The sequence below is a fragment of the Mytilus edulis genome, chromosome 10 (genome assembly GCF_963676685.1).
Source record: "Mytilus edulis chromosome 10, xbMytEdul2.2, whole genome shotgun sequence".
In the NCBI taxonomy this organism is placed as follows: Eukaryota; Metazoa; Mollusca; class Bivalvia; order Mytilida; family Mytilidae; genus Mytilus; species Mytilus edulis.
Genome location: NC_092353.1, coordinates 32508869 through 32523780, shown reverse-complemented (window position 1 = coordinate 32523780; position 14912 = coordinate 32508869). Strand labels below are relative to the sequence as shown.

The 14912-nt window shown below is 32.1% G+C and overlaps 1 protein-coding gene across 1 annotated transcript in view; it reads right to left on the bottom strand.

Moving 5' to 3' along the window:
* Positions 1-10613, bottom strand: part of LOC139490937 (pyrokinin-1 receptor-like) — a 48330-nt gene extending 37717 nt beyond the window's left edge. Inside the window, exon 1 of the mRNA XM_071278085.1 lies at positions 10043-10613. Coding sequence (XP_071134186.1) covers positions 10043-10295 — 253 coding nt within the window. The 5' untranslated portion in view covers positions 10296-10613. The remainder of the gene's footprint in view (positions 1-10042) is intronic.
* Positions 10614-14912: the final 4299 nt, after the last annotated feature.

Sequence of the window (14912 nt, the reverse complement as noted above, 5' to 3'; positions counted from 1 at the left end):
CATTGGAATTATTTGGGTCTCAAATCAAAAGAATCTGCTTTAATTTTGGCAAATGATCTTTTATGACCCATTAAGTCTTATATATTAAGACAACTGGGTGGTTTGGGGCAAAATATTTTACGTTGTATAGTATGAAAATAGAACTAATATTTGACAAACCTCACCTATGTACAACCTTAATAATGAGTCTCATCCCTGTGGTCTTTACTACTTATTGGTAAACTAACTAACTGCAAACGATTGATTAATTGTTGTTTGTTTAATGTGAGGCACTACAAAGAGGTAAATTTTAAATGTTATTTGTTGTTTATGTAATATGTTTTACGTTACTTTTAGTTTAGCTCATATTTTTATATTGTACACAATGTTTCTTTCTCTTATGTTAGATGCTGTATTATTTTACAATGTACCAATTTTAAGTCTGAAAATGTTATATGAATATTTTTACTTGTCTGTATATATATTCATTGCATATAGTGTTAGAAGCATTTATGGATATCTCGTCCGCAAGTAACCCCCCCCCCTCCTCCCGGTTCATTGTAAAGGGATAGTTTCTGAATAAATATATATGTATATGTACATATATTAACGTCCGGTTGCAAATATGTCGTGCATACTAGAAAGGAAAATATAATGAACATTTATTACAATAGGTAAGGTTTGCTGTTTGACTCGGCTCGGCGAAACTAGCATTGGTTTTACTTCGTTTTTAATGAATATGTCAATTTCATGAGAAGGATGTAAATAATTATAAAATGAGAGAAAAATCATTGTGAGTAGAGATTTACTGCTAAGTCGCATATAAACTGTATTATAGCACGAAATCCTTAAGTATTCCATCTTGTATAAAAACTTAACCAATCTGTAATGATTAAAAATAAGTGCCGAGAAGTCTCCGGTTGTATTTAGTTTAAACACTAAATTAATTTTCTTGAAGAACTTATACGAAATCGTCAGTTGCTTATAAAGGGTATTATTATAGTTTAAAAGAAGTGTCAATTTAGGAATAACTTATAAATGCATGATAACAGAATTACGTCTGAAACTTATTAAATCTAGCTTCGGTATAATTAACTTTTTTCTCTGCTGTCGGTTTCAAAATCTATTAGGAGGAATAACATCTTAACGTTGACATCTGAAGGGCTTCAAGCCTGTTTGAAGTATATTAGACACGAAGTAATATACATTTTGACATTTAAAGAAAACAATTAAGCGGATTTATTTGAAAAATGAACTATATAAGTATTTGAGTTCTATTACATATACGTTTTTCATAACAAATTTGTTATGAAACTTAATTTGTCAAAAGACAATAAGATTTAAAAACGTTAATTATACATACAAATGACCGCTAAATTGACTTCAATGTGTACTTTAGTACATCAGAAAAACTGTGTAGACCAATACATAATGGTTTCCTTTTCGTGAACAAGTGAATACAATATTTAAACATGCTTTTAGTTACTTCTTATCAAATGAAAACAAAAGAATTCGATGTCCGATTTAAGCGCCAGCATTATTACATCTGTAACAGCAGGGAGACAGATATCATAATTGGTCATAACCTAATATACAAGGTTTTATTAAAGAAGTACGATTCCACGTGCAGGAGTTTTTTTTAAAGTAGTATCCGACACACTGAGGGACTAGAAAAATATGTCGGATTAAGCAGGGTGTCGGAATACTCGTTTTTTTTTCTGCAAGGATAGGCATATTTTGGGACCATGAAAATGTGCCGGTTAAAGCAGGATGTTGGAATACTTAGGTGTCGGATAAGGCAATTTGCACTGTTGATATAAGAAGATGTCGTATGAGTGCCAGTGAGACTCTCTATCGAAGTCACAATTTGTATAAGTAAACCATTATAGCTAGTCAAAGTATGGTTTTTAACTCTGAGCATTGGCTCACACCGAACAGCAAGCTATAAAAGGCCTTAAAAATGAAGTGTAAAACCATTCAAACGGGAAAACCTACGGTTTAATCTATATAAAAAAACAAGGAACGAGAAACACTTATGAACCACCTCAACAAACGACAACTAATGAACATCAGATTTCTGACATATGACAGGTGCAAACAAATGCAGCGAGTTTAAACGCTTAAATAAGTACCAACCTTAACCCATATTTGAAGCAAGTGTTACATCACAACATAGAAAGAAACATTATAAAATATCAATTGAAATGGAGTAACACAATTAAACGACATGTTATACATTTATCATATTTATAGAGATACATTGTCATTCATATCCGTTTCCTTTGCATAATTGTCTGAAGAAGTGCCAAATGTTTTTTTTAATTTATTTTTCTGGTTTGTTATTGGGCACTGGTGTAGAAGGGCATAATATTTTGAGCTTGTATGTGAACATTCTATGTTCGGTATGATAGTTATTTATTTTCATTTTCTTAGCGGTGTATTCTTTTCCTGTGCTGATTTTTACTATACGTTCTTTTAATTATGTTTTGTAAATCAATTGGTCAAGATTTAAAAGGCGAAAGTTCAACTCGCCTGATTTTCATGTTTGTTCGACGGTCGTGAATCTCATCAGTAATAGCGTATGTTATATCTTTGTTGTTGTTTTCTTTTTATATTTATTGAATTTGGTATAAGTGGATGAACTTGCATTATTCAAGTCAAGTTCACTTATAAGTTAAAAAGACTCGGGGAGATGAAGAGGTTTTACCATTTCTTGGACATGTATATGCTGTTGAAGACCATGCTACTCTGCACGTTGCTCTTACGTGCTGTCAAAAGTTACAAAATTTTCGCCAAATGCTCTTCTGTTCCGACGTTGGAAAGTTCCGGGCGGAAAGAACCAACAAGCCGAAAAGTTCCGAAGGAACTTATTAACTAGTTACTTTGTTGTTCCTCTGGTATAAAAGTTCAGCCGGAACAAAATGACTTGTTGAAAAGTTCCTACGGACCATATCAACTAGTTAGAAAGTTCCTTTTTGCCAAATTAGTCAAAACCGGAACTAACAAACTAGCACGAAAGTTCCAACGAAACTAATCAACCAGGCAGAAAGTTCCATTTGGAGAATCGATGCAAAGTAAAAGCGCAACATATTATATTTGAACCTTTGAAAGGGAAACCAAGATACTGATTATAAGGAACTTATCAACTAGCCACAAAGTTCCTCTTTGTCAAATAAGTCTATATCAGAACTAACAAAGAAGTCAAAATTACCAACGGAACTTATCAACTAGTCAGACAGCTACATTCAGAGAATTGACTAAAAAAGGGTAGAACATATTATCATTGAGTTTTTAAGAAATGGAACCAAGAGACTACAAGACACTAGCCACAAATGCCAAACAGACTTATCAAATAGTATCAAACTTATCAAATTGCTACAAAGTTTCTCCCTCATCGCCAAATTAGCCCAAACTGGAAATTGCAAACTAGCTTAAAAGTTCAAACGGAACTTTTCAACTAGTCACACAGAATACCACGACCTGATTTTTATAACTTATGTTTTATAATAATGTTGAATCATAATCTCATTTTTAGATATTAATTTATAACGGAATTTTTCAACTAGTCAGAAATTAAAGTTCCCCACAATTTTGAAAAAAAATAATTGAACAATGTTAGAACTTTAAAAATGAAAGTGAATAAATATTTTTTTATATGATTTTTTTTCATATTATTACAATAAAAAAAAGTTAGAACAAACAAATAGAAGTTTTTAACGACCTTGACTGGCTATACAGCCCTTGGTATAGCCCTTGCACGGTCGGTAAAAAAAAAGTTAGATGCTAAATACTGTTACTTATATATATATATATATATATAAACATGACATGATTAGTATTTTACTAGAATGCAGGTTTCATGGTTCAGCACACGTGAGTACATTCAAGAACCAACAAATGCATATCTAAGCTGAGTGTTTTAGTCAGTAAAATCACAGAAATGGAATTTCAGAGTACGAGAATCTCGTTCTGTACTTGTCGGAGAAAAGATATGACGAAGCTGCAACAGAAAGTGAGAAGAGAAGAATACGGAAACGGTCGAAGATATTTCAAGTTGACAGAAACAAAAGTTTGATGTATATCAACAACCAGGAAGGACAAGCGACTGTGAGAACTGTCATCACCAGAGAAAAAAGAAAGAGTGTAATCAAGCTAATGCACAGAGGACACCTTGACAGGGATGTTCTATAGAACGATGTAACTACATGTAGTTGTTCTGTTCCGCCAGAACTATTCAACTAGCTAAATTGTTCCCGGACATTTCAACTACCTACTTTTTTCCGGAACTTTTCGACTGCACTCAGAATAAAACAACTAGTCGGGAAGTTCTATCGGAACGAAATAACTAGTTGAAAAGTTCCGCCGGAACAAAGTAACTGACGGAACATAGTAGCTGTCACAACTGCACGCCAAGGACTATTTCAAATTAATAGAGGACTACATCTTGAGAGTGTCAACAGTTAAAAAAGTCAATTTACAAATTTGATCACCATTTAGTTGCCAGTTACAACATATACTTAAAACAATTCTGAATAAATTGGTTCGGCACTTCCCAAGTTACAATTGCACGTATACGACTTTACACGACAATTATCATGAACTATAACCCCTAAAAGTAAAATCGTCACAAATGAACTTTTTTCGTTTTTTGAATTCTCGCTACATTGGAGACCCATTGGTGGCCTTGGGCTGTTGTCTGCTCTATGGTCGGGTTGTTGTCGCTTTGACACATTCCCCATTTCCTTTCTCAATTTTATTGACATTAATTTTGTCATAAGTTATAAAAGACTTTTACGCCTTTTTGAAGTGTTTGTGTTTTAAGGAGTCGGGTGTTAAGGTTGATGTAGTCTATGCTGTACTGAGGGGTATTTTGGCGAGTTTTTTTCACGATCGTTATTGACATGTTCCGAAAAATCACCCCTCTTCTTTGAATACAGAAGAAGAATGTAATTTCAAACCAAACTATTAAAAGTAAAGGAATCAGTATACACATTCATTCACAAACTAGTTTAAGATGATGATAGTATTAAACGTGTTTTTTGTTTTGTTTTGCTCAGGAGTGCATTAATGTGTAAACTCGGTCTTTAGTTCACACATAGTCCGTTTAGTTTGTAAGAGAGTTTACTTTAATACATTTCGATCAGAATGATGATCTTCATAATCACTTCATAGAAAACACATTGATTTGTTCGTGATCAACTCAACCAATCGACAATATATGCAATATGTGAACGAAAATGTAGTAATTTATAAACAGAAAATAAATAGCTGAATTAGACACGTGTTCCCGATACATATTTTTAATGCGTAATTTACACGCATGTTTTAGGTGTCAGACCACCAATTAAAAATCCCTATCTGTTCAACCAAATTTTGCAATTTTCACAGCTTTCTAAATATTTTACCTCAAGTTTAACTTCAAGGAAACCAGGTATATCCTGAATTGTACATGTATCACCTTCCTACATGAAAATTTTCAACCAATGTTTAAAGTCTTGTAACAAATTTCTGATTTTGAAAAGACAGGTACTACCAAAATAACTCCCGGTTTTCTGGAAATCTTAAATTAGTGTACTATGTAGCGCATTAATCCTGAATTTTTAATGCAAACTCATAGACAAGTGAATTTTGGCTCAAAATGGTCTAAATATATTTCCCTTTCACCAAAAGTTTCATTTCTGCAAATTTGTTGGTTAGTTTAAGTAAACAATGACATCAAAAGCACTATTTTGTGTCAAAGTAGGACTACTTTTACGTTCTAAATTTGAAGGAGTAATTGGTGGTCTGACACCTTTACACAAAATCAAAGAAGTGAGATGAAGCGCAAATACCTTTCTCCTGCAATTAACGTGTAATTTTATAATTATATCTGTACATTACTTAATTACTGAATCGTCGATTTGTTTTCGTTGGTAATTATACAAATTTCCCTGTCCGAAACATTACACTAAACATAAATCATGGCATGCCGTTTTCTCCATATTATAAAGTGTACATTTCTGAGATGTTTTGAAATCCTCATAATTCCTGTAAAGGCTCTAATATTTGTGGCAGTAAAATAGTATCATTCAAAATATTGGAAGAAAAGAAACACCAAGTGTCTAATTATAACGTATCTAGGATAATTCAACACGTCAGTTCTGCAGTCGGTCGATAAGAATGAAATGCGTGAATTTGAACCGCCACGTGAAATATTAATTTTGAATGTTTGATAGGGAAAACGGACCATATATAATATTACATACGTTTAAAGAGTTATGGCAGGGTTTTTTCAATACACAGACCATGGACCTTAATTTCCCTATACGAAGCATTCGACACTATTTTTATTTAATGGTTCTTTCACATGAAGTACTTGACATTTATTCTATACAAGACATCTAAGGAACGTTTCTATTCTGATCGATCTGTGTGACTGCGTATTCATATATACCACAGAAACAAACAGATGCATCTTTAAAAAAAAAGCTGCTGGGCGAGAGTAGTTCAGTTGGCAATATTCCTTTACACTACATCAACCCATGTGATTTTACAACTAGTTGACTGATGGTTTTTTTCATGGTTTCATCTGCATTTTTTCTACATCAGCATATGATACAGCCTTCGTTTTTCGTAAAACAGTATTTTAGGTAATCTTCAACTATGAACCTTATCTTTGCTGACAGTTATATCGATACAAATTACATACGATTTGCCACTTTATTTGTTTTGGGTGTCGAGTACAGTAACTACTTATCACGTTGTACGAATATGGACACTTGGAGGTTTATCGATGACTGTCTCTGTTTATACCAAAGGAGCAAAATGTATACCAAACGAACAATGAAAATAATAAGTCGACGAAAAACATAAAAAACCATGTAAAAAATAATGAAAACGAGGAGAGATACAACATCCACCAAACACTACATAGATAACTACATACTGAGCAACTCGAAGTGTACATATAACTTTCTATCTAGTTACTTCCTGTTGTTTAATTTGTAAAACTTCTAACAAGACTATAATTAAGATGACATTAAAATTTAGATGAAAGGAAGATTTATATTTAAAACTTCTAACAAGACTATAATTAAGATGACATTAAAATTTAGATGAAAGGAAGATTTATATTTGCAGCATCACTATCAAATGACCATGGATGTTGTTTAGGTGTACATGTTTCATCGCTACATACATGTATGTAATACTGCAACCGATATCACTACCGACTTAATTTTCAGACAAAGTAACAGAACAACACAAACGCTCAAACTTTAAGAGAGGTCAACATGCAGTTGTTACAATTTGTAGACAGATAGGTGTTAAGACACAAAATACCCAAGAATGGCAAGAAAATGAAACATGTATACATAACAAAAACAACCACTAGTTCGGTTGATGACCTTTAACAGGCATACGGTCAAGTGTCGGGGTTACCAATTTTACACAATATCAAAATTAAACATTAAAACTTATGTAAGTAGTCAGAACAGCAAAAAACACTTCACTAATTTTAAAGCGGGTTGATAACAAGAGTCTTCTACGAGACTGATTAACATCTAGCCCTATAGATCCAAATTTTTGTCAGATTTTCGGAATCCTCTGGGTTTATCCATTCGATTGCCTTAAAAAAATATTGCCCATTCACCCTCATTTTTCTTTTGATAAATCTTTTACATGTTTAATGATAAACCATCTGTAATAAAATTGAGAATTGAAATGGGGAATGTGTCAAAGAGACAACAACCCGACCAACGAGCAGACAACAGCAAAAGGTCACCAACAGGTCTTCAATGCAGCGAGAAATTCCCACACCCGGAGGCGTCCAGTAAGTCTTGTAAAATTTTAATTATTTTTTAAAAGTTTTTGAGAACTTAAACTTGTCAATGATAAAGGTATGAAAAGTCAAGAGAGAACATTTTCCCGTCAACATTTCAATTGGTAATATCTCGAAAACAAGCACATTGACCTATATATTTTGTTGATCCTTTGATATTTCTATTTATCCCCTATCAATATAAACTAGTGTTTTAAAAGCTTATTATTTTAAAACTGAGAAGCGAACTCCCTTAACGACGACGGACGTCTTGATGGAAAAAGCCCACATAGGGCAGGTGAGTTGAAAAACACCACATACTAAAGTAAAAATGAGAGCAAAATCAAATCTCTATGGCCAGCATGATGAACGTGCAAGACACTCAGTGTAAGTCAAGGTCATTATCCCCTTATTCGTCGAGGAAACTGCTTACTTAGTTGTTTCTACTAACTTCTCATTTAAAAAAAGATGTGGTATGATTGCCAATCAGACAACACTCCATAAAAGAATAAATGACGGTCATCAGTCTGATTGATTTCTGTTATCTTAGAAATGTTGTCATCCAAACGATTATAACAAATTGTGAAATTTTCAGTGTATTCTGATATGTGAACCCTACCGTATTTTAGAGGTGAAAATTCATCCAGATTTAAAAGGATCTGACAATAATATTAAGTCACTGTTACATCAATGCATAGAGGTAGTTCAGACATCATCGCTAAGAATAGGAAATATCTTAGTCTTGCTAGAAACAAATAGAAGTGATTGTATGTTCATACGTTGAAATACTAGGCGTTATAATAGTACAAAATTACCTCTATAACTAACTCGACTTGCAGCCAAAAACTGATTTGTTTGAAATTCATAAAATTTGAAGTTGTAGCCTTTGTATGCAGCAAATAGGGAAATGGATCTATATAAAACTGAGGAGCTGTGTTGTACTTGCCAATAATACAACTATCCACCCACCCACCAAACTAGAGTTAAAACGAAGTGTTGTAAGCAAGCAATTATAAGCCGCTTTAGGTTAGTAAATGAGAAAAAAACTATCGAATATAAACTTTTTCAATTTTTCGGTCTATGCAAAAATGTTTTTTTTTGCTGTATTTAGACCCCTCTACCAAGATTTTTGTTTTGCATGCACACGTACAAATTTATGCGGTTTTTTTCCCAACGCAATCAGAGGTTTGGACGTTATTTTCAATTAAAACTTGTTGATATAATTATGTATAAATCTATATACTTGTTAATTAATTACTAAGTATCAGTATATGTGTGATGGGATGAATACGATATTACATAAACTCATCATATTAAAAAGATCTAACAGGATGTTAAAAATATTTGAATAAAAGTTTATTACACAATGCATCCGATTGTGTAATAGAAAGTTGCAATGTAAACCGCCATTAAAAACATTTCTGCGATGTAATTATTTTGCTGCACGTACAATTATCGTTTCTATGCAGAAACCTAAGCATATTTTGATGTCAACACATTGTTCTTCCTGACATTAACACTTCCTTGACTGATTTAAACGCAAACCTATTTTTAATACTCATAATGATTTGCTTGTCAGGAACATTCCCATTAAGTGTAATTTCCTGTCTATACAGCACTAAAAAAAAACGTATTGTTTTTGTTAAAATTAAGCACTTTGAAGAAAGTTGTTATCACACAGCGATTTCATGTAAAAGTATGACAATAAATGTCAGATGAAGAACGAACCATTGTTAAGTTTTTATTGGTATATATGTTTATTTTGAACGAAAGATATACATGGTTTGGTTTATCAGCTATACAGTTTGTATAAGGTTTTAGACGTTTCAATCATTTTGGCCTCGAACATCACTGAACAGACATTTATTGTCGATATGCACATCTGTTGAAATAACATTATTATCGTTGCTGGTACTATGAAAGTGAATCAGAACTAGAAGAGATTGGATTGATACAATACTTGTGGCAGTACAATAACCTGAAATTATTTTTCATGCCACAACCTCGCTGTGGGGATTTTTTTTTTTTGGGGGGGGGGGAGGGGGATGCAATTTTTCCAAATGACTATATTCATATTATAAATTTTTATGTTTGGATTAAGTTAAAGAGCCAACACCTCAATTAAAAAAAATCCTAAGACATCAGTTGTGTATTTATAATATCTCAAACTATATCTTCTTAATCTTTAAAGTTATGATTAAAATATAATAAGCGGTAACCATTATATTGATATTTGAATGCTTATACATAAGAAAAAAGTCTCACCTATTATCAGTGTCATTAGATCCGAAACTGCCAAACTAACCAGATAATAATTCGTCGCTGTATGCATATTACGATTCCGTGCAATCACAATGCAGGTGCAAACATTTCCAAACATCCCAGATATAAATATTCCAATATATATAATATTGAGCACCACAAGTTGTTCCGTATTGACATACCTATCACCCAATTTAATAACCAGGTAAGCGGCTGCATCGAAAGTACTGTTTGAAATGTTTAAAGACTTATTCATTTTTGTTGTTTATATTCAAGAAACGATGCGTTCTACTCAACTTTCAATAGAGTTTCGAAGATGCTTACGTTCGCTTCTTAATTACTCTTCCTGTATCAATGTAACTTAACAAATTAAATTAACATTGTGTGTGATAGAGTATCGCAAAACGGTATTTCCTGCTTATTTATAATCAAGTTTCTAATACTACATCTGACATTATCACATCAGTATTCATAACATACACAAAAATAAAAACCGAAGTTGAAAATTTTCTTGACAATTTTGACAAGTTGAAACTATATACGGCCTATACTATTTAAACAATAATTTGGCACTAACCACACCATAAGAGCATTGATTTATATAGTTAAATCTTAACAGTATGTACAGTCATGCCTACGATATTGTCTGATTGATATAAGCTCGAAAATAAATCTGACTAAGGAAAGTGATTGTAGCATACAATGATGAGGTTTGTTAGTAGCTTTTAAACGTTCAATTTATTGCATCCTATGGTAAACATTATCAACATAATTAACATTCATGATTAATGCCTACATATTTAGATGCAATACGCTGAAATACTGTTTTGTTTATTATATCTGATACCTAGTAATTTGAAACAAAAACTTTTTTAGCGAATGAAACGTTAGTGTTTCATTTTATTTATTGCATGCATAAACGGATATGCATATGTTGAATACATAGTACATCATTATTAAAATTATTTCTAGACCACGTTGATTGCTATCACATGTTTACCCATCTTTGAGATAATGTGCTGAAATTAACATTTTAATCGTTTTTACTATCGTAGGTGGGGCATAAAAATAATGATGTATTATTGTAAGATTAACACTTGAATTAGCCATCTTCATGTTATAGTGGTAATCCATTTATGTAAACGTGCAAGTGTTTTAAATGACATGGTTTGGTAAATTATGGTAATGTCAAAATGAAATACACTCAATATTAAACGTAAAAAATAAAAAAAAATTAACATTTTTAAAGGTTCTTATAAATACAGGAAGCATATTCAAATGACACTAAATTATATAATCTCGTAAAACACATATGCCATGTATTTTAATATTATGACAAAAAATAAAGGCAATATATCATAGATGCATCTTATTGTTTTACAATTATAGGTTAATTTGGTAATATGACGTTTTATTTATCATTTACTATTTTATCCCACTATTTTTTATTACAATGTCCTGTACCAAGTCAGGAAAATGGCTATTGCTATCTCATAGTTCGTTTCTGTGTGTGTTGCATTGTAGTGTTTCTGTTGTGTCGTTGTATTCTTATATTTGATTTGTTTCGCTCAGTTTTAGTTTGTAACTGGATTTGTTTTTTCTCAATCGATTTTTAAATTTCGAACAGCGGTATACGTCTGTAGTCTTTATTTACCATATTATCATTGAATTATAAAACATTTATATTCATATTTTCTGACAGACAGCATATTTTTAAGATTTAGCTTTCATATATGCATGAAGGCTCTTAACTTTAAAGACCATTTTCATTAGTATTAAGACTGAGACAAGACTACACCCAAATAGTATACTTTTCTACACTGTGTAGTTTTCGAAGATGTTATGTGTATAACAAACACTCACCTTCGGCTGTTGTCTGCTGTTTGGTCGGGTTGTTGTCTCTTTGACATATTCCCTATTTCCATTCTCAATTTTACTCACCAAATACAGAAGGCTTATATAAGTAGTCTTTGCTAACATATATTTTGTCCAAAAACTAAGTGACTGTGGAATTTAACATTCCTATTATGTCGATTTCAACATGTTTATGAACTCATAGTGATATTACAGATGACCTTTTTGAAAAAGTTTCCAGATATGTAAACCTTGTCATTTATCAAAAAAAGTTAAATAATTTTAAAACGCTCGTAAAAAAAATCCTAATAAAGTAAAAACATGTATCACACGTTATTCTCCTCGTTATAGTAGAGATCGCTATGAATATAGAATTGATCATGTGAACTCATTAACAATTTAATGACAGCAATTTACAACATGCAACCGAAACACATCTCGCAAACCCGCGGAGAACTCTTCAAAGGAGTCCGCGGGTGTCATTCTTTTAAACAAATGACTGAAATGTTTAAGACAATTGTAAATACATACCACCGAGATATATGTGGTATACTAAATCACTGTTCGTATCAAGGTCTTTCTATCAATTACCTCTGTCAGTTCAAAATTCCTTGTTTCTATAAAGCGATTACAACTGTTCAAATTGTAATCCAGTTAATGTCCAACACTATCCCTAATTACATTTTAAACACGATGACTTCAGTCTGTGGTAGATAGAGTGCTACAAATGACTTTTAGGATCATTACACGCAAGAAGATGTGGTAAACACGACATTGATGAACTCGCACATGCAAGTTGTTTTAATTGTGGCAAACTTTTGTGTCTCCGACACACCATGCAGAGTAATCGTTCTGTTTGTTCCAAAAAGTATTTAATTCATTTATTATTCGTCATCGAAGGCAATGTTTTCATTACAACAAAAGTTCAAGGAACTGATATCTTAGATTAACAATTTGTGAACTCCAAATGTTCTTATAATGTATATTTCTAAAAATTTTAATTTAAATAATGGATCATCAGGTATTTAAAACTTTTGTAAGACACAAATGGAAACGGTACAAACATGTTCTTAAATTTATCGGCCATTGACCTCACTGCAAAAGCAATTGGTAGTAATTATTACAGTACCATATCACCTCCAACAAAGACAAACCCGGAGATACACCGCTTCAAGAAAGAGGTATACTAAACATAATGGTAATCAAAAATATTTTTCGCGACGAAATGTAAGTTTTTAAAATTTCAAACGATATACTATTAAAAATATCCATCCCTCAATATATGAATTTAAAAGTAATAAAATCAAAAGAAAATTCAAAACAGAATGTTACTAATGAAATGGCAAATTCCAAAGCTCCAACACATCAAACGAATGCAAAACAGCTGTCATATTCCTGACTTGGTACAATCATTTCTTATGTTAAATCGAGTTGTATAGCTAACTTTTCTACATGTATCACAGTCGCATAAGAAATTATTTATATTGACAATACTAGTAACCGGTTTACCGACGCGTTACGTTTGCGCGGATTCATCCTACATTTTCGTGAACAAAAATCCACGTTTGCGCCAAAAAAAAAACCGCATAACGTTTGCGAGACATTTATCTGTTGTACAGAGAACGAAGAAGGAAATATATCCGAGTTTACCAAAAAACAAAGATGTAATATGACTGAGGTAATCTTTTATTGATGGAACATTCAAGTTTTGTCCTAAAGTCTTTTATCAATTGTATTCTATCCATGGATGCATAAACGAATACTTCGTTCCTTTACTTTTTGCTTTATTACCGTCAAAACATGAGATTACCCACACTAATTTCTGGACAGCAGTCTACAAGATTTGCGCTGACAGAAATCTACTATTCAACCCTACATATGTAAACATTGATTTTGAATTGTTAATGCATATTGTTGTTCGTAGAATGTATCCGAATACAACAATCAAAGGTTGTCGTTTTCAATTTAGACAGGCTTGGTTTGGGAAAATACAAAACTTAGGCATAGCTAATGAGTACAAAGATAAGTCAACTGAGATAGAACAATGGTTAACCCAGATTTTCGGATTGCCATTTCTACTTCCGGCGGAAGAAGTTGATGAGAGTTTTGGACACGATATAATGTTAAATATTCCTGTCAATGAAAATTGCAACAAATTTTCCGACCACTTAAGTCACAATGTAGATCATAAGTATATAACTTTTGAGACAGAATTTTCTTATAATTTGCCAAAATGAAGATTTTACTATGCTTTTTTTCAAAAATATAATAAAAAGTATGGGTCGCCGTGCTATTTTTCAAGCTATGAGTCGTTGAAAATTGCCTAAATTTGGTTTGATTGTTCATGAAAAAAACATATTCGTGTCAAAATAATCTAGGAGATAGAACTTTGAAATAAATTGTGAGAAAAGAGGTATTATATGTTTTAAGAAAATAAAAAGAAAAAAGGGTGTCACCGAAATTTTTTTCTTGCTACAAGTAATAATAATAAAAAAATCCCATGTCTAGTCTAGTATACTTTTTTTACTAAAAGAGTTATCTCTCCTTACATGGTTCATTTGAAAAAAATGATTTAAAAACACAAAGATATTTGTTTAAAAATTTGAATAATACAATAAATCACCAAGTTTTCTTTATGTAAATAAACGGTTTAACCATTTAAAAGATCTTTATTTCACGATTGATTCAGTGGTAGCATTTTCGTCTCGCACAAACAATTGCTTTACATTTGACGTCTGGATGGCTGCATAATTAATTTTGTATACATCTTATACAGTAAAGAAAGTTCGAGCAACAATCGAGTCACCTTGATGTATGTTTGAATTTCTCGTAAATCGTTAACTATGTTCTCGATGTTTTACCTACGAACGGTAAAGAACCTTAACGAAGAAAAAAAAATAAAACAAAGTACAGAAAAAATATCGATGAACAGTACACAATGTCCGAAGTCAACCATTAGTTGGTTATACCCGTGTATATTCAAGTGAGCATCTATACGACAAGCTTGCTTTTTAAATAT